General features: G+C 46.5%; 1 protein-coding gene across 4 annotated transcripts in view; it reads left to right on the top strand.

Moving 5' to 3' along the window:
* The window catches only part of sema4f (sema domain, immunoglobulin domain (Ig), transmembrane domain (TM) and short cytoplasmic domain, (semaphorin) 4F), a 352,651-nt gene that overhangs the window by 130,978 nt on the left and 197,114 nt on the right, over positions 1 to 24,559 (top strand). For 2 of the 4 annotated variants that reach the window (XM_072497724.1, XM_072497723.1), the window contains exons 2-3: positions 256 to 416; positions 21,274 to 21,333. In XM_072497724.1, the coding sequence (XP_072353825.1) occupies positions 256 to 416; positions 21,274 to 21,333 (221 nt within the window). Of the gene's footprint in view, positions 1 to 255; positions 417 to 871; positions 955 to 21,273; positions 21,334 to 24,559 lie in introns of those variants that run through there. The other 2 variants (XM_072497725.1, XM_072497726.1) reach the window with 2 other exon arrangements.

Below are 24,559 nucleotides of genomic sequence, written 5' to 3'. Positions count from 1 at the left end.
ACCGCATAAAGCGATACCCTATGCTCCTCCCCACCCCGCACCAACCCCCTCCAGTTCCTTGACTCCCTCAGTGCCATAGCCAGGGGTTCAATCGCCAGTGCGAAGAGCAGGAGTCTTACCGTACTACATCTAATACAGCTAGTGGTGACTACCACAAGATTTTGTTGTTTAATAGTCTTGTCTCTGATAAGATTTTTGTTGTCATTTTTCTTCCAATTTTTTAAAATGTATTTCTCTATTTTTTTCCATTTTCAGAACTTCAGAACATGACATCAGTGAGAAGTTTCACCCAGCATAGTTATGCCAGCTCCTTTAACACCTTTCTGGTGGATCAGCAAAGTAATCGTCTCTATGTGGGAGCAACTAATGCGATCTTCATCCTTAACTTGACTTCTGTGACGATGGATCCATTTAAGGTAATTTTTTGAATACAAATCTGTCGACTGTGTGATTCAGAATTCCTAAGCAGTCATGACAATGAGTTGTTGGCTGCAGTCATGCAAGAATGGGATTTGTTCAAGACTTCTGCTGAATGTAATCTCTGGTGTGTAGTTAGGTCTTTAGGATTTATTAGGATAGGGGAACTGAAATGTTGGGAATAAAAATCTGAGTTTGTGGAGCTGCATTAGTTAGGATCTGCCAAAATTTAATCCGGACTGAGTGATACTGTGATTTGATTATGTATTTATGTGTAAAAAAAGGTCAAGGATTAGGAAAGACGTTTCAAATCTCCTTCCTGCTGCCTAGCTCGTCTTGCCTACAATCTGGCATTATAACTGAGTCTAATAGGTTTTCCGGTGACGACGATGTGCTGAGAAGTCACTCATCCGGTGGCTCTCATCCCACGAACCTGTAAAATAGCCACTGGATCAGCAAAGTAATCGTCTCTATGTGGGAGCAACTAATGCGATCTTCATCCTTAACTTGACTTCTGTGACGATGGATCCATTTAAGGTAATTTTTTGAATACAAATCTGTCGACTGTGTGTGATTCAGAATTCCTAAGCAGTCATGACAATGAGTTGTTGGCTCTCATCCCGCGAACCTGCAAAATAGCCACTTTTCACCTGAAAAACGTCTAGAATTTGAACAATTCATCCCCTCTACTTTAGCAGAACAACAGGAGGAAAAAGAAAGGATGCCGGGCAAAAGTCAATTCAGGGGCCAAACAGAGACCAGGAGTGGGAACGAATGGACGAACTGACCGGCACACGAGGTGGTGAAACCAAAACTTCGCCCGGAGCAAGAGGGCCCAACCAGCCACGCACAAAGCCCTCCCTCACCAGGAGGTGGCTGGATGGCGTTCCTCTCAAGAGCACTGAGGGAGCACAGAGGAGACCAAATCGGACATTTAAACGGCGATGAAGGGCATGGTGGCCGGAGCTCTGACACTCATGCAGCTGGCCCTGACAAAGCCAAAAAGAGATTGGAGGCCCAGGAGGTGGGTATCACAGACCTGGAAAGGACCGCAACGGACCAGAGTGACCGGATCGCCGCCCGATTAAAAGGATGTGGCGAAGCTGGTTGCGACACAGGACAGCCTAAAAGGAAAGGTCGAAGAGCAAGAGACGGCAGAACATACGAATCATGGGCCTACCAGAGGTTATCGAAGGTAGGGGCCCCACAGACTATGTGGCCCAAATATTGGGAAACCTGGTGGGAAGAGAGATCTTTCCCAACCCACCAGAAATAGACAGGGCACACCAGTCGCTCCGACCAAAGCCGGGGACCAGCCAAGGGCGATTTATAGTGAAATTGCACCAGTACCAAGACCGGGAGAGAATCCTGCGCTGGACCAGACAGTCCAAGAACTGTAGCTGAGAAGTACCTAAGATCTGGATATTCAAGGACATTGGGGTTGAACTGGCCAAGTGCCGGGCTGAATTCAACAAAGCAAAGGCCGCACTGTACAAGAGCGGCGTAAGATTTGGTATGCTGTACCCAGCCAAGCTCTGGGTCACATACCAAGGCAAAGAACACTTTTTTACAGTCCCTATGAAGGCAGATACATTGGTCGCAGAGTGCGGGCTGGAAAAGCGGCAACAGGGGAAACTATGAGGAGCCCACAGAACGAGTAATGTGCTAACAAGGGGCTGGGGGAGAAGAAAAGAGCCCCCCCCCCCCACTTCCCGGCAACGACCTATACAACCAATATCAAACCACCAGCGAAAGAGTGAAGGATGAGTGGCATCTAGACAAGTACAGGGTTAGACGGGGACAGAGAGAACAAGAAGTTCAGAGAACGGGCGAGGGAAGGAAACACAGTACTTCCCGGAAGGGGAGCCACCACACTCGTGGGATAGCTAGCACTGGGACTCGTGCGAAGGACCGAAGGGGGAAAGTGCCTGCCAGTGGGGGGGCACGGTGAGAAAGAACTAGGGAAAGACGGACCAAAAACGGCAGACTGGCTACTGCAGGCCACGTATGATGGCTTGGAACAAAATGATGCAGTAAGCATCCACCTGAAGAGTCCCTGAGCAAAGGGAGATCCCGGAGAGCAGGGGCATAGCCACGTGGTGGCCATGTTGGATGCCCCCTGGACAAAAGGAAACCCCGGAGCGCAGGGGTTTCTGGTGAATATGCCAGTGAATATGAATACACTCTACTGGGTGAATATGAAAGCCGATATAGTCTTCCTACAAGAGACGCACCTGAGGGAAAAGGACCGACTGCGAGTAAGAAAGGGCTGGGTGGGACAGGCCTATCATTCCTGCTATGGGGCGAGGGCCAGGGGGGTAACCATTCTAATTAATAAGAGGACGATGTTCATGGTGACAAAGATGGTAACGGACCAAGGGGTTTGATACATCAAGGTCAATGGTGTCCTAGACGGGGCACCGGTGGTCCTCGTTAACATTTTTGCTCCCAACTGGGACAACACGGACTTTATAAAGATGACCATGGTGCTGACATAGATACGCACTGACTGATCAGTTGGGGCGGGGGGGGAGGGGTGGGACACACTCACTTGAACTGTGTACAGGACCCACGGACGGACAGGCCGAACCCCAAAACAGGAAAGACCTCCAGCATGGCAAGAGAACTTGACCATTTTATCGAACAGATTGGAGCGGTGGACCCATGGCGAACCCACCCAGGGGAGAAGGAGTTCTCCTCCTTCTCCCAAGTGCATAACATCTACTCAAGGATTGACTTCCTTGTAATAGGGAAATTGGTGCTTCCAAGGCTGGTTAGGGCAGAATACTCCGCAATCGTAATCGCCGACCATGCTCCACGTTACATGGATGTGAGGTTGGAGACAGGCCGTGCACAGCGCCCCACATGGAGGTTGGACACTACCTTATTGGCCGACAAGGCCTTTTGCGATAAAATATCACAGGCCATAGACGCATATATAAATAACAACCAGAACGGGGCGCTCTCACCCTAAAGGCTGTGATCAGGGGAGAATTTAGCACTTTTAAAGCACAAAGAGACAGGGAGGAGAGGGCTAGGCAACAGCTAGTTGACTTGATACTGGAGTTGGACCGACGATACTCCAAGGTCCCAACCGTTGAGCTCCTGGCGGAGAAGAAAAAGCTACAGGTGGACTTTGACCTGCTCTCCACGAGGAGAGCGGTGCACCAATACCGCCAGGCACAGGGGACCCTATACGAGCAGCGAGTCGAGGCCAGCAGCCTGCTGGTGAATCATCAGAGAAAGCAGGGAGCCACAAGGGAGATCATACAAATTAGGGATAGCAGAGGCACATGAGTAACAAATCCAGATAAGGTTAACAGAGCCTTCAAGGCCTTCTACCAGGTGCTGTACACCTCGGAGCCCCCAGCAGGGACTCTGGGATGAAGCAGTTCCTTGATGGACTGGACATGCCAATTGTGGGGGTGGATAGGAAACTTGATGCAATATGTAGATAGTCCAACTAGGTAAGAGGCACTATTGAATCTGGTATTGGGGAATGAGCCTGGACAGGTGGTTGAGATTTCAGTAGGGGGAACATTTTGGAGGTAGTGACAATTCTGTACGTTTTAGGGTACTTTGGACAGAGATGATGGTAACCCTCGCATTAAGGTGCTAAACTGGGGAAAGGCAAATTACGATAATATTAGACAGGAATTGAAGAAGTTGGATTGTGTGCGCCTGTAGGATAGTAAATCAATATCGGACATGTGGGAATCTTTCAAGCGACAGTTGATTAGGATTCAGGAAAGTCACGTTCCTGAGAGAACGAAGGATAAATATGGGAAGTTTAGGGAGCCCTGGATAACCAGGGATATTGTGAACCTCATCAAAAAGGAAAAGGAGACATTTGTACAATCTAGCAGGGTGGGGACAGTCGAATCCTTTGAGGAGTATAAAGGAAGTAGGAAGGTACTGAAGCAGGAAATTAGTAGGGCTCGGAGGGGTCATGAACAGTCCTTGTCAAGTAGAATTAAGGTGAATCCCAAAGCTTTTTATTCGTAAGTAAAAAGTGTTATGGGCCAGGGTTTAGAGAACCTCAAAGTGAATCATGGAGTTCACCTGACCCCCAATTTTTAATAGATTGTTGTATGGGGAGCACATGGCCCACTCTACAGGTGTGGTGCAGCAGAAATGGAAAAGCAAAACAATGTTTATTCTATGAATTCAAGTTAACCTTTTTAAAACAAGGTGACCATCTTGGCAACCATCAATTCAAATATAACCCCCAAATAATACAACACTAAATAATCCTTAAGCTGTCCTTTTAACATCCATAAGACTTAAAAAACCTTTAAACAGAAGCACATCTGGTTAAAGTCACTACTGAGAGCAGTTATTAGTTTTAAATCACCAAAGGATCGATTTACAGTTTTTAGATTACAGAGAGGGAGACTAATACCCTTCTGGCTGTGACTGCAGCTATCCAGCTCTGAAAACGAAAGTAAAATACACCCTGCAGCAAACAGCCTAAAATGGAAATAAAAAGCTGACAGCCCAGCTCCACCCACTCTCTGACATCACTGCAGTAATAAACACCCATTTCTTAAAGGTACACTCACTACAGATATTTATATACACATCCATTTATAAACACCCATTTCTCACATGACAAAAGCAAGAGGGTGGCCAGGGAAAGGATTGGACCACTTAAGGATAGTGGGAGAGGATAGTGGGGGGGGAGGAATCTGTGTTGAGCCAGAGGAAATGGGCGAGGTACTAAATGAGTACTTTGCATCAGTATTCACCAAAGAAAAGGACTTTGTGGAAGATGATTCTTGTGTAGGGTGTGTGGACAGTCTGGGTCATGTTAACATTGGGAATCTTTCAAGCGACAGTTGATTAGGATTCAGGAAAGTCACGTTCCTGAGAGAACTAAGGATAAATATGGGAAGTTTAGGGAGCCCTGGATAACCAGGGATATTGTGAACCTCATCAAAAAGGAAAAGGAGACATTTGTATGGTCTAGCAGGGTGGGGACAGTCAAATCCCTTGAGGAGTATAAAGGAAGTAGGAAGGTACTGAAGCAGGAAATTAGTAGGGCTACGAGGGGTCATGAAAAGTCCTTGTCAAGTAGAATTAAGATGAATCCCAAAGCTTTTTAATTCATATGTAAAAAGTGTTATGGGCCAGGGTTTAGAGAACCCCAAAGTGAATCATGGAGTTCACCTGACCCCCAACTTTCAATAGATTGTTGTCTGGGGAGCACATGGCCCACTCTACAGGTGTGGTGCAGCAGAAATGGAAAAACAAAACAAAGTTTATTCTATGAACTCAAGTGGCTTTAAAAAAAATATTAAGGTAGATAAGTCTCCTGGGCCGAATGGGATTTACCCCAGAATACTGAGGGAAGCAAGGAAGGAAATTGTTGGGGTCTTGACTGACATCTTTGTTTCCTCATTGGCTATAGGTAGATCCCAGAGGACTGGAAAATGGCTAATGTGGTACCGCCATTTAAGAAAGGTAGCAGGGATAATCCTGGAAACTATAGGCCGGTGAGCCTCATGTCGATAGTAGGTAAATTATTGGAGAGAATTCTCAGGGACAGGATTTATACCCATTTGGAAACAAATGGACTCATTCGCAATAGGCAGCATGGTTTTGTGAAGGGGGGTTCGTACCTCATTAACTTGATAGAGTTTTTTGAGGAGGTAACAACGATGATTGATGAGAGGGCGATGGATGTTGTTTACATGAACTTCAGTAAAGCCTTTGACAAGGTGCCTCATGGCAGACTGGTACAAAAGATGAAGTCACACAGGATCAGAGGTGAGGCGGTAAGATGGATACAAACTGACTCGGTCACAGAGGCAAAAGGTAGCAGTAGAAGGGTGTTTTTCTGAATGGAAGGTTGTGACTAGTGGTGTTCCATAGGAATCTGTGCTTGGGCCTCTGTTGTTTGTAGTGTACATAAACAATTTGGAGGAAAATGTAGCTGGTCTGATTAGTAAGTCCGCGGATGACACCAAGATTGGTGGAGTGGCAGATAGTGTTGAGGATTGTTAGAAGATAAAGCAGGACATGGCTAGGTTGGAGACTTGGGCAGAGAAATGGCAAATGGAGTTCAATATGGACAAATGTGAGGGAAATATCCCGTAAATGGCAAAACTCTTCAGAATCTAGGAAGTCACGAGAGATCTGGACGTGCAAGTCCACAGATCTTTGAAGTGGAAACACAAGTGGACAAGGTAGTCAAGAAAGCATACGGAATGCTTGCCTTCATTGGACGGGGCATCAAGTATAAAAACTGGCAAGTCATGTCACAGTTGTAGAGAACCTTGGTAAGGCCGCACTTGGAATATTGTGCACCGTTTTGGTCGCCACACTACCAGTAGGATGTGGAGGCTTTGGAGAGGGTGCAGAGGAGGTTTGCCAGGATGCTGCCTGGTCTGGATGCTGTTAGCTACATGGAGAGGCTGAATAGACTCTGATTGTTTTCACTAGAAGGATGAAGGTTGAGGGTTGACCAGATACAGGTCTACAAGATTAGATGGGGCAAGGATAGAGGGAATAGAAAGCACTCTTTCCCAGGATGTAGGGGTCAGTCACCAGGAGGCATAGATTTAAGGTCCGTTGGGCAAAGTTTAGAGGAGATGTGCGAGGCAGGTTTTTTTTTATGCAGAGGGTGGTGAGTGCATGGAACACATTGCCGGGGGAGGTTGTGGAAGCAGATACATTAACGGCATTCAAAAGGCATCTTGACAAACACATGGATAGGATGGGTATAGAGGGATACGGCACAAGGAAGTGCTGAGGGTTTTGGCAAAGGTGGTATCGTGGCTGGTGCGGGCTTGGAGGGCCAAATGGCCTGTTCCTGTGCTGTATTGTTCTTTGTTCTTTCGGACCTGGAAGCACCACTAGAGCTGGGCGAGGTCGTGGAGAGCATTAGCTCCATGCAGGCGGGGAAGGAGCTGGTACCGGAGGGTTTGCCGACGGACGTCAACAAAGGATTTGTGACAGCACTGGTCCCGCACCTGCGGGAGATGTTCACAGACTCACTGGCAAGGGACACACTGCCGCACAGGTGAGCACAAGCCTCAATCTCACTGATACCTAAAAACGACAAAGACCCAACAGAGTGCGGAAGCTACAGACCCATCTTGCTACTAATCGTAGACTCAAAAATACTGGCCATGATCCTAGCCAAAAGGCTAGAGTACTGCGTACCAAACGGGCTTTGACTAGGGTAGACAGCTAACATTGATCATCAGGCACCTTCTGAACGTGATCATGACCCCATCCAAGAACAGAACACCTGAGGTGATCGTCTCCCTGGACGCAGAAAAAGCCTTCGTCAGAGTCGAATAGAAGTACCTCATCGAGGTATTGGAGCGGTTCGGGCTCGGAACAGGATTCACCGCCTGGGTGAAAGTCCTGTACAATGCCTCCAAGGCAAGCGTATGGACGAACACCACCAGTTCTAATGACTTCCAGCTGTACAGTGGTACGAGGCAAGGATGTCTGCTATCCCCACTGCTGTTCACATTAGCAATAAAGCCATTAGCGATCACGCTCAGGCTAGCAAAGAATTGGAACAGAATCAGAAGAGGAGACCGAGGGCATAGTGTTTCACACTTTCACAGTATGTGGATGACCTGCTCCTCTATATCTCGGACCCACAAAGCAGCATGGAATCATTGCGCTCTTGAAGGAGTTTGGAGCCTTCGTGGGCTACAAACTCAGCATGAGCAAAAGCTAAATCTTCCTGGTGAACCCGCAAGGGGGAGGGGCAGAGCTGGTGGGGTTGCTGTTTTGGCACAAACTTCGCTACCTGGGGATCCAAATTGTCCACGACTGGATAGGGGTCCACATATGGAACCTGACCAGTCTGACAGCGCAAGTTAAAAAGGACCTGCAGAGATGGAACACACTCCCACTCTCCTTGGTAGGGAGGGTGCAGACAATCAAAGTGAACGTGCTGTTCAGGTACCTCTTCCTACTTAGATCCATCCCGATCTATATCCGCAAGTCCTTTTTCAACTCACTGGAGAAATTAATTATGGCATGGGGTGGGGGGGGGGAAGAGAAGAATGCAAGGGTCCCAAAGAAGGTTCTACAGAGAACAAAACCCATGGGGGGCCCAGCCCTCCCAAACCTACAGTATTACCACTGGGCAGCGACAGCAGAAAGAATAAAGGGGTGGACAAGGGAGCCAGAGGCCGAGTGGGTGCTCACGGAGGGTAATTCCTCCAGGCCCTAGCCATGGCGGCACTCCCACCCAAGAAACATTCAACCAGCCCAGTGTTGGCGGCAACACTCCAGTCGTGGAATCAACTGCAACAACATTTTGGCTTAACCAAAATGGCAGACTAAGCACCCATCTGCAACAATCACAGGTTCACGCTGGCGCTCAGACGCCTCCTTCAAAAGGTGGAAGCAGGGCGGGGGGGACGCTGGCAATTAGCGATCTGTACACTGATGGTAGGGTAACAATATTGGTCGAGCTGACAGAAGGATTCCAACTAGCTGGTGGCAATGAAGTCGGGTGCCTGCAGCTTAAAAGCTTTCTGCAAAAAGAAACCAGGACGTACCCATGACCACCACGACAGTCACTATTAGAGGTACTGCTGGACTCATAGTTTAGGCAAAGGGAACTGTAGCAACCTATACGGACGACTGATAAGGGTGGCCGACACCCAACTGGATGAGACGAGGGAGAAGTGGGAGGAGGACTTGGGGTTCGAAATAGGGTGGGAGTTCTGGAGCGAAGCACTGCACAGGGTCAACTCCATCTCCACATGTGCAAGGCTTAGCCTACCGCAAATAAAAGTGGTACATAGAGCCCACTTGACCAGAACCCAAATGAGCAGGTTCTTCCCGGAGGTGGAGAACAGATGTGAAAGGTGCTAAGGAGGCCCGGCCAACCACACCTGCATGTTCTGGTCTTGCCCCAGATAACAGGGGCTATTTAGCACAGGGCTAAATTGCTGGCTTTGAAAACAGACCAGGGCAGGCCAGCAGCACAGTTCGATTCCCATAACAGCCTCCCCGAACAGGCGCCGGAATGTGGCGACTAGGGGCTTTTCACAGTAACTTCATTTGAAGCCTACTTGTGACAATAAGCGATTTTCATTTCAGACTAAGCTATATACTGGACACCCTTTATCGAGGCAATATCTAAAGTGGTGGGCATGAGGGTGGAGCCATGCACAAAAGCGTCAGTCTTCAGGGTATCCGAACAGCCATATCTCGTCATGGGGAGGAGGGCCGATGCCCTTGCCTTTGCTTCCTTGATTGCCCGCTCAGCTGGCAATCAGCAACGCTTCCTAAAGCTGAAGACTGGCTGTCCAACCTGTCGGAATTTCTCCAAATGGAGAAAATCACATTGGATATCCGTGGGTCGGAAGAGGGCTTCCACAGAACGTGGGAGCCATTCACTCGGTTGTTCCAAGACCTGTTTGTGGCTAACGACTAAGAAACCAATGACCAAGAGAGGTGTCACGAAAGGGGAGGGGGGGGGGGGGGGGGGAAGGGGAGGGTCCGGGGAAATAGGAAAGTACAACCAAACCCAACAGGAGAGCCAGGGGCCACAGGGCAGGGCAGGAGCAACAACAATTGAACCATGGGGGGAGAAAAGAGAGGGGAAAACCGGCCGGGAGGGATACACAGGGGACCACAACGACCACAGCAAATGCTGCGAGGAAAGGACAAAAGAGCGGAAAGAAGAGACTGAAAAATCCATGTAAATTGTTAAAACCAATCTCGCAATAAATAACAATAAATAAAAGAGAATTGTCTACGTGCTCCCTTGCAAAATTCTCATTGTTCTGTTCGTATTTATATTTGTTATGTACACCAAAAAAACAATAAAAACATTTTTTTAAAAAAAATTACTGAATCTAATCTAAATTATGAAGGAATCTGTGGACTGGACTTCAACAAAAATGAATGGAAGCAAAGATGAGCAGCCTCTTGAAAATAAATTGACTGTGAGAAGGGAAGATAGAGTAGGTTAGCTTTCAGTGTAAAAATGCTTCTGAATTGGTTAACACTACTGCCTCACAGCACCAGGGACCCAGGGTCAAGTCCAGCCTTGGATGACAGTCTGCACGTTCTCCCCGTGTCTGTGTGGGTTTCCTTCGGGTGCTCCGGTTTCCTCCCACAGTCCAAACATGTGTAGGTTAGGTGGATTGGCCATGCTAAATTGCCTCTCGGTATCCAAACATTAGATGGGGTTACAGGGTTACGGGAATAGTGTGGGGGGTGGGCCAAGGTGGGTTGCCCTTTAAGAGGGTTGGTTCTGACTTGATGGGCCGACTGGCCTTCTTATGCACTGTGGGGATCCTATGATTCAATGAATCCAATGTGAATTTTATTGTGGCATTTTTACATGATTTCAATCAGGAAGAGAATTCTAAATAGTATGTTTTTTTTCCAGTGAGAAGTTTGTAAGTAAGAGAGCATATATAGTGCTTTGTCTGTTGTTTCTCTTGTTTGCCAGGAAGCTGGAAGGTAATATGTGTTCCACAGAATTTCAGTTTGCTTGCTATGAGGGTGCACACTCATCCTGTGGCAGCACACACTTGGTGTGTGGGTGCATATTCACCTTGTGGTTTGCATACTCACCCTGTGGGTTGCATGCTCATCCTGTGTGCAGATTGCTCCAGGGAGAAAACGTACACTCTAACAGGCAAACATGTGTGGATTTCAGTTTTAAGGTTTGTGGTCATGGTGATTAACTTCTATGTGTGAGATAAAACAATGTCCAGAAATATCTCCTGAGGATATGGTTATGAATGTCCTGTAGTGAAGGCAGAAGTAAGTTGTGAATGCTAAATGTTGCTCTGTGAGTTTGTTTGATTTTGCGTTAATAGAGTGAGAGCTGTTGTGGCAATTGCACTTCACAGAATAGTTGTAATAAGTTGTAATGGGGTGGCACAGTGGTTAGCATTGCTGCCTCACAGTGCCAGGGACATGCATTCGATTCTGACCTCGGATGACTGTGTGGTGTTTGTACGTTATCCCTTTTCCTGCGTAGTGTTATACGACTGGGTTTAGAAAATTCCAAAGTATATCATGGAGTTCACCTGACCCACAACTGTTTATAGATTTTGGTTATGAGGAGCACAAGGTGTTATTCAACAGAGGCCTTAAGCACTTTTAATTTAAAAAAAGTTTATTCTACGAATTCAGTTAACATTTCCATAAACACACACCGTAAGCATTTTTATCAACCACAAACATAAATACCCCACACAGCTACAGTTCTTTCTCTCTCTCTCTCTCTCTCTCTCTCTCCCTCTCTCTCTCTCCCCCCCCCCACTTAATAACTTCTCTTTCAACTGTTTCAATTTGATAACAACACCCAATACCAGAAAAACCCTTTTACCAAAGCAGTAGGTTTGAATTCTTTCCTGAAAACAGTTATCACTTTTAAATTATCAAGTGACCCGGACACCTTTTAACATGCAGAGAGAGACAAGAGAAGTCTTCTTTGTCTGAATCCAGCTTCCAACTGTGTAAATCGAAAGTAAAACTCAGCCACAGTTGGCTCCTAGCTCAAAACGCAAGTAATAGCCAGTGCCACAGCCTAGCTCCACCCCACACAATGACATCACTGAAGCCATTTGATAAACACACATTTCTTAAAGCGACACTCCCATGACCGTAGCTTTCCTCCGGGTGCTCGGGTTTACTCCCACAAGTCCCGAAAGACATGCTTGTTAGATGAATTGGACATTCTGAATTCTCCCTCTGTGTACCGAACAGGTGCTGGAGTGTGGCGACTAGAGGATTTTCACAGTAACTTCATTGCAGTGTTAAGCCTTCTTGTGACCATAATAAAGATTATTATGATTATTATCAAATGTTGGGTGGGGTTACAGAAATAGGGCGGGGATTGGGCCGAGGTAGGGTGATCTTTCGAAGTGGTGGTGTCGACTCGATGGGCTGTTTGGCCGCCTCCTGCACTGTAGGGTTTCTATGGTTCTAAGAGTACAAAACCTCAGTCGACTTTCCCAATAGACTACTGGAGATTTGAAATAATGACAGAATAATGTTTGTATTGTAATCTTCAGTTTCTTTTAATGCATTAATTTATTTTTCTTCTTTCTTTCATGGGATGAGAATGTCACTGGCAAAATTCGTGGGCAGCATGGTAGCATAGTGATTAGCACAATTGCTTCACAGCTCCAGGGTCGATTCCCGGTTTGGGTCACTGTGTGGAGTTTGCACGTTCTCCCCCTGTGTGCGTGGTTTCCTCCGGGTGCTCCGATTTCCTCCCACAGTCCAAAGATGTGCACGTTGGTGGATTGGCCATGCTAAATTGCCCTTCGTGTCCAAAATTGCCCGTAGTGTTGGGCGGGGTTACTGGGTTATGGGGATAGGGTGGAGGTGTGCGGTTGGGTAGGATGCTCTTTCCAAGAGCCGGTGCAGACTCGATGGGCCGAATGGCCTCCTTCACTGTAAATTCGCTGAATTTGTTGCCCGTTCCTAATTGCACTTGAATTGTGTAGCTCGTCATTTCAGAAGGCAGTTAAGAGTCAGCCATTTTGCTGTGTGTCTGGAGTCGCATGCAGACCAGACTGGGTAAGGACGGCAGATTTCCTACCCTAAAGGACATTAGTGAACCAGATGGATTTTTTAATGATAATCGACAATGGTTACATAGTCACTATTACTGCGACTAGCTTTCAATTCCAGGTTTATTGAAATTCCACCAACTGCCTTGGTGGGATTTATACCTATTCCCCAGAGCGCTACCCTGTGTCTCTGGATTAATAGTCACCATGACATTATCACTACACCACCATCTTCCCTTCTAGACTACATTATCTCCAAAGGCCAGGAACAACTTTTGCGGTTATACTATTTCAAATGATTTCAGAAAAAAGCATATACCTCTGTCCATTTAGTGTTCACCATATACGGTGGTAGATTCCAATGCTGCCAGCAGCAAAGGTTTGGCAGGTGGGGGCTGGAAAGACGGGGGAAACTTGGTGGGTGACAGGGGAAGGGTAGAAGGTGCTGGACTTGTATCGCTAGGAGATGCGCACTGTTGTTTAACTTTCAGTGCCACAACGCTGCCCCACAGTAAGAGTTAAGACTCAAAATAGGAGGAAGGCCTTTAGCGATGAGTAGAGCTACTGGTGTGCCTATTGGCCAATGAAAGGGGCACCCTAATAATCATTAGCCAGCTGGATGGAGAACGATGCTTAGATGCATTCGCAGCTCTAAGACAGCAACATTCGTCCATAACTCATGGGTCTCATTACAGCATCATTCCAGCAAGGTCTGGAGCAGATCGAAGCTTGAGCTGAAGACTGTTTCCTCTTGACCAAGATGGGGATGGCCGGAGTGGGAGAGGGAAATGGAGCTCCACAGGTAGATGGTAGATACAGGCTTTCCAATTGGCTGAATTGATGAAATGAAATGAAATGAATGATCAGGGATGGAGGGAAAATTTCAAACAATGGATGATTACATTGGTCATAGCAATATGTTCAAAGATTACCTTGTGCATCCCCAAATAATTACCTTAAAACTATTTCTCTACCATTACCAATTTCCTTCAGCTCTGCATTAAAACTTGTGTTTCTCAGAACTTTTGGTACATTATTCATGTCTTCCTTTGTTAAGATAGAAGCAAAGTACGAATTTAGTTCGTCAGCCATTTCTTTGTTTCCTATTATGAATTCGCCCATTTCTGACTGAAAGGGGCCGACATTTGTTTTTAATCAACCTTTCTCTCTTTACATACCTATAGAAACTTTTACAGTCAGTTTTTGTTCTCCCCGCTAGCTTACCTTCATATTGTATTTTCCCCTTCTTAATCAATCCCTTGGTCTGCCTTTGCTGAATTTTAAACTGTTCCCAATCCTCCGGTCTATTGCTTTTTCTTGCTAACCTGTATGTCTCTTATTTTATCTAATACTGTCTCTAATTTCCCTTGTAAGCCATGGTTTGGCCATGGTTCCCTTTCTACTCTTGCGCCAAATAGGAATAAACCAACTTTTGGAGTTCACCCATTTGTTCCTTGAATGCGTGCCATTGCCTGTCCAATGTAAACATGTCCTTTTAGTAATGTTTCCCAGTCCACCATAGTCAAATCATGCCTCATACCATCATAGTTACCTTTATTGAGATTCAGGAACCTGGGATGGGATTCTCCCCTATCCGGCGGGACGGGGGGTAATGGAGTGGCGGGAACCAGTCCGGCGTCGGGCCGCCCCAAAGATGCGGAAGTCTCCGCACCTTTAGGGGCCAATCCCTCACCTTGAGGGGCTAGGCCCGCGCCGGAGTGGTTTGCGCTCCGCCGGCTGGCGGGGAAGGCCTTTGGCGCCACGCCAGCTGGGACCGAAAGGTCTTTGCCGGGCGACGCATGCGCGGGAGCGTCAGCGGCTGCTGACTTCATCCCCGCGCATGCGCAGGGGAGGGGGTCTCTTCCGCCTCTGCCATATAGCATGGCGAAGGCGGAAGAAAAAGCGTGCTCCCACGGCACAGGCCCGCCCGCGGATCGGTGGGCCCTGATCGCGGGCCAGGCCACCGTGGGGACACCCCCGGGGCCAGATCGCACCCACCCCCTCAGGACCCCGGAACCTGCCCACGCCGCCTTGTCCCACCGTTCAAAAGGTGGTTTAATCCACGCTGGCGGGACAAGCATTCCAGCAGCGGGACTTCGGCCCATCGCGGGCCGGAGAATCAGCGGGGGTGGGCCTGCCGACCGGCGCGGCGCTATTCCCGCCGTTGCCGTATCTCTGGTGGCAGAGACTTCGGGACACGGCGGGGGCGGGATTCACGCCAGCCCCCGGCGATTCTCCGACCCGGCGTGGGGTCAGAGAATCCCGCCCCTGGTCTTAGAATCAACTACCTCACTATCCACCATGATAAAGAATTCTGTCATATTATGGTCACTCATCCCCAAAGGTTCTCTCATAACTAGGTTGTCAACTAATCCTTTCTAATTGCACAATGCCTAGTCCAACATATTGGTCCCGACACCTATCCCTTACGCACTCCAGAAATTCATCCCCTATTGTACTGTGACTAATTTTACTTCCCCAATCTACATGCAGATTAAAGTCATCCATAATCAAAGATGTTCCTTTAACACCTGCAACTCTGATTTCCTATCTAATGCTATTCCCAACATTACCACTGCAGGTTGGTGGCCTGTATATCACCGCTATGACTGATCTTTGCCCCCTGGTGTTTATTAATCAACCCATACAGTTTTCACATCGTTAGTGCTGAAATCTTTCCTCAATATTGTATCAATACTTTCTTTAATCAACAATGCAACCCTACCACCTTTTCCTTCCTGTCTGTCCTTCCTAAAAACTGAATAGACCTCCCATGTTTATTTCCCATCTGTGGTCACCTTGGAGCCAAATCTCCGTAATCCCATCTATATCATGGCACGAGTAGGCTTACATTGACACTGCAATGAAGTTACTGTGAAAAGCCCCTAGTCGTCACATTCCGGCGCCTGTTCGGGTACACCGAGGGAGAATTCGGAGTGTCCAATTCACCTAACAGCACATCTTTCGGGACATGTGGGAGGAAACCCATGCAGAAAGTGGGAGCACGTGTAGACGCCACACAGACAGTTACCCAAGCCTGGAATCGAACCTGGGGCCCTGACGCTGTGAAGCAACAATGCTAACCACTGTGCTACCATGCCGCCCAAACCCTTTACATAGATACATAGAAGATAGGAGCAGGAGGAGGCCTTTTGGCCCTTCGAGCCTGCTCCGCCATTTAACACAATCATGGCTGATTATGTCAAATCCCAAATTTCTTAACCCGTCAGTCTGGCCTCAATAAAAGTCGAGATGGATTTGCAGGTACAGCATTAGTTATTTTATTTAGCTTGCAAGCTTTCCTCAATTCTCAGGAGCACAAAGCACATCCTGCTTCGTACACTTCTGGAATCAAGTGAGGCTGTAGAACAAAGGAGTCTGTACTGATACATTCAAATGGCATCAAGTTTCACATACACGATTCCCATAGGTCATCCTATATCCCTCCTGACCTGTTGATATATTCTGATTGGCTCACTTCCAATCCCTTCCTCTGGCCCCTATTACCCAGCATCCTTTTCTCCTCCTTTGGTGGACACACCTCTTCCTTGCTTTGCCATGCGGTCTGAAATCCTTTGTCTGTGAACTCACCAGAATGAGACTGGCCTATCTCTACATTACAGTAACTAATATCTCTAAAGTAACTATTTTATATCACATTCGTCAATTATCCAACTCAATAGCCTAACCCTGCTTTCTCCCCAGAACCTTTGAGCCCATTCGCCCCAAGTGCTATAGCTAGTTGCCTCTTGAATATATTCAATGTTTTAGCACCAACTACTTCCTGTGGTAATGAATTCCCCAGGCTCACCACTCTTTGGGTGAAGAAATGTCTCCTTTTTACATCTATCTGCGCAACTAATTCATCCATTTTATTTTGAATGCTCCGAACATTCGGGTACAAAACCTTCAAGGCTCGTCCTTTTAACATTTCTTGACTGGTCCCTACTCCTTTTGCAGTGTCATTTTCTGATATTGGCCATTGGTATCTATGCCGATCACTTTCCTTATTTTCCTCGCTGTGTTCTTCTCTTGTTCTTGATACCCCCAGCTCAGAATCCTTACATAGGTTCCCACCCCTCTGCTATATTAGTTTAAACCCTCCCTAACCGCACTAGCAAGCACTCCAGGTGCTACCCGTCCAGTTTGTACAGGTCCCACCTCCCCCAGAGCCAGTCCAATGCCCCAGGTGTTGTATTCATCCGATGCATCCTACCATTTCTCCTCTGATTAGCTTGTGGCACAGGTATTAATCACGACCGTTAAGGTCTGACTTCTCAACTTTCTTCTAAAGTCCCTATATTCTGCTTTCAGGACCTCATCCCTTTTTTACCGATGTTGTTTGTACCAATGTGTACCACGACCATTGGCTGTTCACCCTCTCCCTCCAGAATATCCTGTAACCGCTCCGAGACATCCTTGACCCTAGCATCAAGAGGCAACAAGTCTTTGAGCCTCATTTGTGGCCACAGACATGCTTATCAATTCCCTTACAATTGAATTCCCTATAACTATTACATTTCCACACTTTTTACTGCTGCCCTCTGCAGCAGGATGAACCCTGGTGCAACAAGTTTGGATGTTGCTTTCCTCTGAGAAGTGTGAGCTCCCCCTGCTACCTATGGGGTTATAACCATGTGTATATAAGGTTGGCCAGATAGGAACCGACCGACAGGGATGACCTGGTGAAGTCTAACCAGGTCCGTTTGTAAATAGTACGTATATTCTAAATAAACGTCTTCTTTATGTTACCTGTCTTACTCCTCTCACCTTTATTAAAGGGAGATGGGGCGAATTGACTTTTAAAAATTATTCTATGTGAGCAGAATTTTTGGAGCAGGTTGCTGAATGTAGAGTGACCTGAAGCCTCTTCAGTAAGATGAAAACTCTTAATAAAACAACTTATTTTTTCGGCTTGTTAGTAACAGAGCATCAACCAGGCAGGGAAAAGCATCAAGAGCTCTGTGTTAAGATCATAAGACCATAAGACATAGGAGCAGAATTAGGCCACACGGCCCATCGAGTCTACTCTGCCATTCAATCTTGGCTGATATTTTCTCATTCCTATTCTCCTGCCTTCTCCCCATAACCCTTTATCCCCTTATTAATCAAGAACCTATCTATCTCTGTCTTAAAGACACTCAGTGAATTGGCCTCCACAGCCTTCTGCGGCAAAGACTTCCACAGATTCACCACCCTCTGGCTGAAGAAATTCCTCCTCATCTCTGTTTTAAAGGATCGTCCCTTTAGTCTGAGACTGTGTCCTCTGGTTCTAGTTTTTCCTACAAGTGGAAACATCCTCTCCGCATCCACTCTCTCCAGGCCTAGCAGTATCCTGTAAGTTTCAATAAGATCCCCCCCCCCCCCTCATCCTTCTAAACTCCAATGAATACAGACCCAGAGTCCTCAACCATTCCTCATACGACAAGTTCTTCATTCCAGGGATCATTCTTGTGCACCTCCTCTGGACCCTTTCCAATGCCAGCACATCCTTCCTTAGATAAGGGGCCCAAAACTGCTCACAATACTCCAAGTGGGGTCTGACCAGAGCCTATACAGCCTCAGAAGTACATCCCTGGTCTTGTCTTCTAGCCTCTTGACATGAATGCTAACATTGCATTTGCCTTCTTAACTGCCGATGCACGTTAACCTTAAGAGAATCGTGAACAAGGACTCCCAAGTCCCTTTGTGCTTCTGATTCCCTAAGCATTTCCTCATTTAGAAATTAATCTATGCCTAAGTTCCTCCTTCCAAAGGACATAACGTCACACTTTTCCACATTGTTTGTAATAACTTTGAATTAACTTTACGCTCTACTGAGTTCCCTCTTCACTTATTATTTCTGAACTAATAAAAAAAAAAACTACATTTCAGACAGGAAGATGTTCCTGAACTATGGCAATGTTGTTTGAGCTTTGAGGATGCTACATCATAAGTAGCCGTTACTTGAAACTTCATAAGCCTTTATAACTTCATCAACTGGATTGAAATTCCTCGGCAGGTGCAGCTGACAATGACTTTAACTCTTGAGGCAGGCCACGTCAACAGCTTGCAGTTTTTGCCAGGAGTGGGGTGTATTGAGCCGTTGTCTCAGAAAAGCCTAGTGAGGGGGTAGAGCCACTGGCACTTTGTTCGATAAGTTATTGCATTGCAGTCTCAGACCTTGATATGCCTCGTGAGAGCAGATATATCTCCATGACACGTGATCACGGAGTCCAGAACAGGATCGGGGCAATAAATGTTTGTTTTAAGGCAGCCAGCAGCCTCGCCTTTCTTGGAGAAATCACCCCATAGTTAGAGAAGGGACATGAAGGGCAAAAATGAAGCAATTCTCTCATATCCGACCTTGCAACTCCTGCTGCAAAAGTTGTTAGTTTAATATAAGCATTTAAATATCATCTTTATCTGTTCCATCAGTGACCTTCCCTTCATAATAACAGAAGTGGGGATATTTGCGGATGTTTGCACAATGCACCATTTGTGACTTCTCAAATACTGAATCAGTCCATGCTCATATGCAGCAAGACCCGGACAATATTCAGGCTTGGACTGATAAGTTACAAGTTACATTTTCACCACGCGATTGCCAGGCAATGACCATCTATAACAAGAGAGAACCTAACCACCTCCCCATGACATTCAATGACATTACTATCAATGAATCCCCCGCAAGGTCTGTCTGCTATCTACAAGGCACAAGTCAGGAATGTGAGGAAAACTATCCAATTACCTGGATGACTGAAGTTCCAATAAACACGTAGAAGCTTGAGACTATTCAGGTCAAAGCAGCCCACTTGATTTGTACCCCATCCACCACTTTAAACATTTGCTCCCTCCACCACTGACTCACAATGGCAACAGTCTATACCATCGACAAGATGCACTGCAGCAACTCACCAAGGCTGCTTCAACAGTACCTCCCATACCTTCCACCGTCTTGTAGGACAAAGGCAGCAGATGCATGAGAACACCACCACCTTCTCAAGGGAAACTGGGGATGGGCAATAAATGCAGGCATGGCAAGGGATGCCCACGTCCCATGAATGAACGATAGAAAATAGCTCCCTCGAAGTCACACACCATCGTGCCTTGGAACTATATTGCCGTTTCCTTCATTGACTCTGGGTTAATATCCTGGAACTCTTCCTAAGCACTGTGGGTGTTTTTTCAACACATGGACTGTAGCGGTTTAAGAAGGCAACTGACCATCACCTTCTCAAAGACAAATAGAGATGGGCAGTAAATGCTGGCCTGGCCTGTAATACCCACATTCCATGAATGAAAAAAAATGAGCTGAAGACACAATCAGGCTCAGTGACTACTTTGTCTCTCGTATTAAGAATGGACGTTTGGGCAAAGTACCAGAACTTAATCACCAGTACCCCTAGAATAGGACAGCAGTAAGGATCCAGAACTTGAGGCGAGGATAATACTGCACGGAGGGAGATAAAACAAATGCTCTGGTTCTTGCATGTTCTGTATAATAGTCATGATGTGGAGATGCCGGCGTTGGACTGGGGTGAGCACAGTACGAAGTCTTACAACACCAGGTTAAAATCCAACAGGTTTGTTTCGATGTCACTAGCTTTCGGAGCGCTGCTCCTTCCTCAGGTGAATGAAGAGGTCTGTTCCAGAAACACATATATAGACAAATTCAAAGATGCCAAACAATGCTTGGAATGCGAGCATTAGCAGGTGATTAAATCTTTACAGATCCAGAGATGGGGTAACCCCACCTCTTTAACCTGGGGTTACCCCATCTCTGGATCTGTAAAGATTTAATCACCTGCTAATGGTCGCATTCCAAGCATTGTTTGGCATCTTTGAATTTGTCTATATATGTGTTTCTGGAACATACCTCTTCATTCACCTGAGGAAGGAGCAGCGCTCCAAAAGCTAGTGACATCGAAACAAACCTGTTGGACTTTAACCTGGTGTTGTAAGACTTTGTAGTGTATAATAGTGCAATCCCTCCAAAAATAGGGGTCAACTTCTAGGCTGAGTAAATAAGTGGACTGCTGGAGTAGATGCCATTTTGAAATGTCATCAGCATCCAACACAACGAGTAGGTGTCTCCTAAACTCCCACCTTCACAATACAACCCGTATTGCCTACTTGATCCTTTGCGCCCAGTTATAATGTACCGGTCATTAAAACATGCATTTGTGGTGAAAAATTAAGGCCAACTATAAATGCGATTGTAGCATATCATGGCTGAAAAGGGGAATCAACTTCTACACCAAGTGTATGCAGAAACAGTTCCACTTATACATAGGATTGACTTGTATACTGTGATTTTCAGTAATTATATGATGTGAATGCATTTATTTTCCAGATAGAGTGGAATGTAACAGAAAAAGAGCATCAAGACTGTATCAGTAAAGGCAAGGCGAAGGTCGGTCTTCAAAGCTTTCTATTCTTAACTTTTGCAAAATCTGTGGTGTGAGTCACTCCTTGGCAAGTCGTCATATACCTATTGAATGCCAGAGTATTTACTGAAACTAACCATACAACTGCTACAAGTTGAATTTGATGCATGGGATCTGTTAGTGCAGTGATAAGCAGTCAAATATTGAGAGTTCAAACCACACCATGGAAAGCTGTGAAATGGAGCGCAATAAATCTAGTAATTAATTTTGGAAACTACTGACCACAAAAGCTGGCAGGTTATTTTAAAAGGTCAACTGGTTCACTGATCCTCTTTAAGTCGTAAGCTGGTATGGCTAATAAATAACACTGATTTAAATTGATTGGGAAAAAGACCAGATCAGAATGTAGTTAGGATGTTTCTGAGAGTGTGGTGGAGGCAGATTCAATCATGGCATTCAAAAAATAAGTGAGAAAATACATTTAAAAGAATAGATCTATGAAGAAAATATACTGGAGTGGGACCTAGATGGTCTCCTGTGTTAGAACAACAGAATCACAAAATGGTTACATGAATTGATATATTTAGTCATCTTCAGTTGCTAATCAGTTCAGGTAGATCACCCTGTGGACTACTCAGAATTAATTTTTGCCTGATTATGGCTCTATAAATATCTATGGAATATTTTTCTACGTCAAAGGTGCCATAGAAGTGCAGATTGTTTTCACAATTTTCCTATCTGAAATGAATGTCACCAATTAATTAATCAAATGTTGTAGATAATGGATGGGCATTCATTAGTAAAAGATGATATTCAGGAACAGTAGGAAAAGGGGAAGGGATGGCAGTGTTAGTTAAGGAAAGCATTGCAGTGCTAGATAAAAAGGTGCAAAGATGGTTTTGCACTGAGTGCTGTATTTGGTGCATTTGAGTGCTATAGTGAGAGTTTGGTGACCGAGGGAGTGCTGAATTTGGTGCATTTGATTATAGTGAGAGTTTGGTGACTGAGGGAGTTAGGTGAGGAAGGTGCTCCTTTCATTTTGTTTCCTACATTTCCGCAAAGAGCGAGAAGGGAGCCAGGAGTTTACAGAGAGTGCAGCTGACTGGGAGCAGAGTCGGAGGGTGGAGGTCCAGTTGGTCCACAGGGTAGTTCTATTCTGTAAGGTAAGAGAGGATGGAGGCTAGGCCAGTTGCATGCTCCTCTTGTAGGATGTGGGTGGTGAGGGATGCCACCGGTGTCCCCACTGACTATACCTGCGGGAAGTGCACCCAACTCCATCTCCTCAGAGACAGTGTTAGGGAACTGGAGCTGAAGCTGGATGAACTTCGGATCATCCGGGAGGCAGAGGGGGTGATAGAGAAGAGTTACAGGGAGGTAACCCAAGGTACAGGACAAGAGTAGCTGGGTTACAGTCATGGGAAAGAAAACAAACAGGCAGACAGTGCCGGGATCCTTCGTGGCCGTTCCCCTTCAAAACAAGTATACCGTTTTGGATGCTGTTGGGGGGGGGGGGGGGGGGGGGGGGGGGTGACCTACCGGGGGAACGCCCTAGCGGCCAGGTCTCTGGCACTGAGTCTGGCTCTGGGGCTCAGAAGGGAAGGGGGAGAATTGAAAAGCAATAGTAGTAGGAGATTCAATGGTTAGGGGAATAGATAGGAGATTCTGTGGTCGCGAGCGAGACTCCCGGAAGGTATGTTGCCTCCTGGGGGCCAAGGCCAGGGATGTCTTGGATCGTGTCTTCAGGATCCTTAAGGGGGAGGGGGAGCAGCCAGAAGTCGTGGTGCACATTGGTGCACGTAGGTAGGAAAAGGTGTGGAGGTAATAAACTAGTTTAGGGAGTTAGGCTGGAAGTTAAAAGCCAGGACAGACAGAGTTGTCATCTCTGGTTTGTTGCCGGTGCCACGTGATAGCGAGGCTAGGAATAGGGAGAGAGTGCAGCTGAACACGTGGCTGCAGGAATGGTGTAGGAGGGAGGGCTTCATGTATTTGGATAATTGGAACGCATTCTGGGGAAGCTGGGACTTGTACAAGCAGGACGGGTTGCATCTGAACCAGAGGGGCACCAATATCCTGGGAGGGAGGTTTTCTAGTACTCTTCGGGAGGGTTTAAACTAATTTGGCAGGGGAATGGGAACCGGATTTGTAGTCCAGCAACTAAGGTAGCAGATATTCAGGACGCCAAAGCGTGCAGTGAGGCAGTGGGGAAGGGAACACTGACAAAGGAGAGTACTTGCAGGCACGGAGATGGGTTGAAGTGTGTATACTTCAACGCAAGAAGCATCAGGAATAAGCTGGGTGAACTTAAGGCATGGATCGGTACGATGTGGTGGACATCACGAAAACTTGGATGGAAGAGGGGCAGAAATGGTTGTTGGAGGTCCCTGGTTATAGATGTTTCAATAAGATTAGGGAGGGTGGTAAACGAGGTGGGGGTGGCATTGTTAATTAGAGATAGTATAACAGCTGCAGAAAGGCAGTTCGAGGAGTATCAGCCTACTGAGGTAGTATGGGTTGAAGTCAGAAATAGGAAAGGAGCAGTCACCTTGTTAGGAGTGTTCTCTAGGCCCCCAAATAGTAGCAGAGATGTGGTGGAACAGATTGGGAAACAGATTTTGGAAAGGTGCAGAAGTCACAGGGTAGTAGTCATGGGTGACTTCAACTTCCCAAATATTGAGTGGAAACTCTTTAGATCAAATAGTTTGGATGGGGTGGTGTTTGTGCAGTGTGCCCAGGAAGCTTTTCTAACACCGTATGTAGATTGTCCGACCAGAGGGGAGGCCATAATGGATTTGGTACTTGGTAATGAACCAGGGCAGGTGATAGATTTGTTAGTGGGGGAGCATTTTGGAGATAGTGCCCACAATTCTGTGACTTTCACTTTAGTAATGGAGAGGGATAGGTGCGTGCAACTGGGCAAGGTTTACAATTGGGGGAAGGGTAAATACGATGTTGTCAGACAAGAATTGAAGTGCATAAGTTGGGAACATAGGCTGTCAGGGAAGTTCACAAGTGAAATGTGGAACTTGTTCAAAGAACAGGTACTACGTGTCCTTGATATGTATGTCCCTGTCAGGCAGGGAAGAGATGGTCGAGTGAGGGAACCATGGTTGACAAGAGAGGTTGAATGTCTTGTTAAGAGGAAGAAGGAGACTTGTGTAAGGCTGAGGACACAAGGTTCAGACATGGCGCTGGAGGAATACAAGATAGCCAGGAGGGAACTGAAGAAAGGGATTAGGAGAGCTAAGAGAGGGC

This window comes from Scyliorhinus torazame, chromosome 3 (assembly GCF_047496885.1).
Source record: "Scyliorhinus torazame isolate Kashiwa2021f chromosome 3, sScyTor2.1, whole genome shotgun sequence".
NCBI classification, from domain to species: domain Eukaryota; kingdom Metazoa; phylum Chordata; class Chondrichthyes; order Carcharhiniformes; family Scyliorhinidae; genus Scyliorhinus; species Scyliorhinus torazame.
Note: the sequence above shows the minus strand (reverse complement) of the source record. Positions and strands in the feature narration are given on the sequence as shown.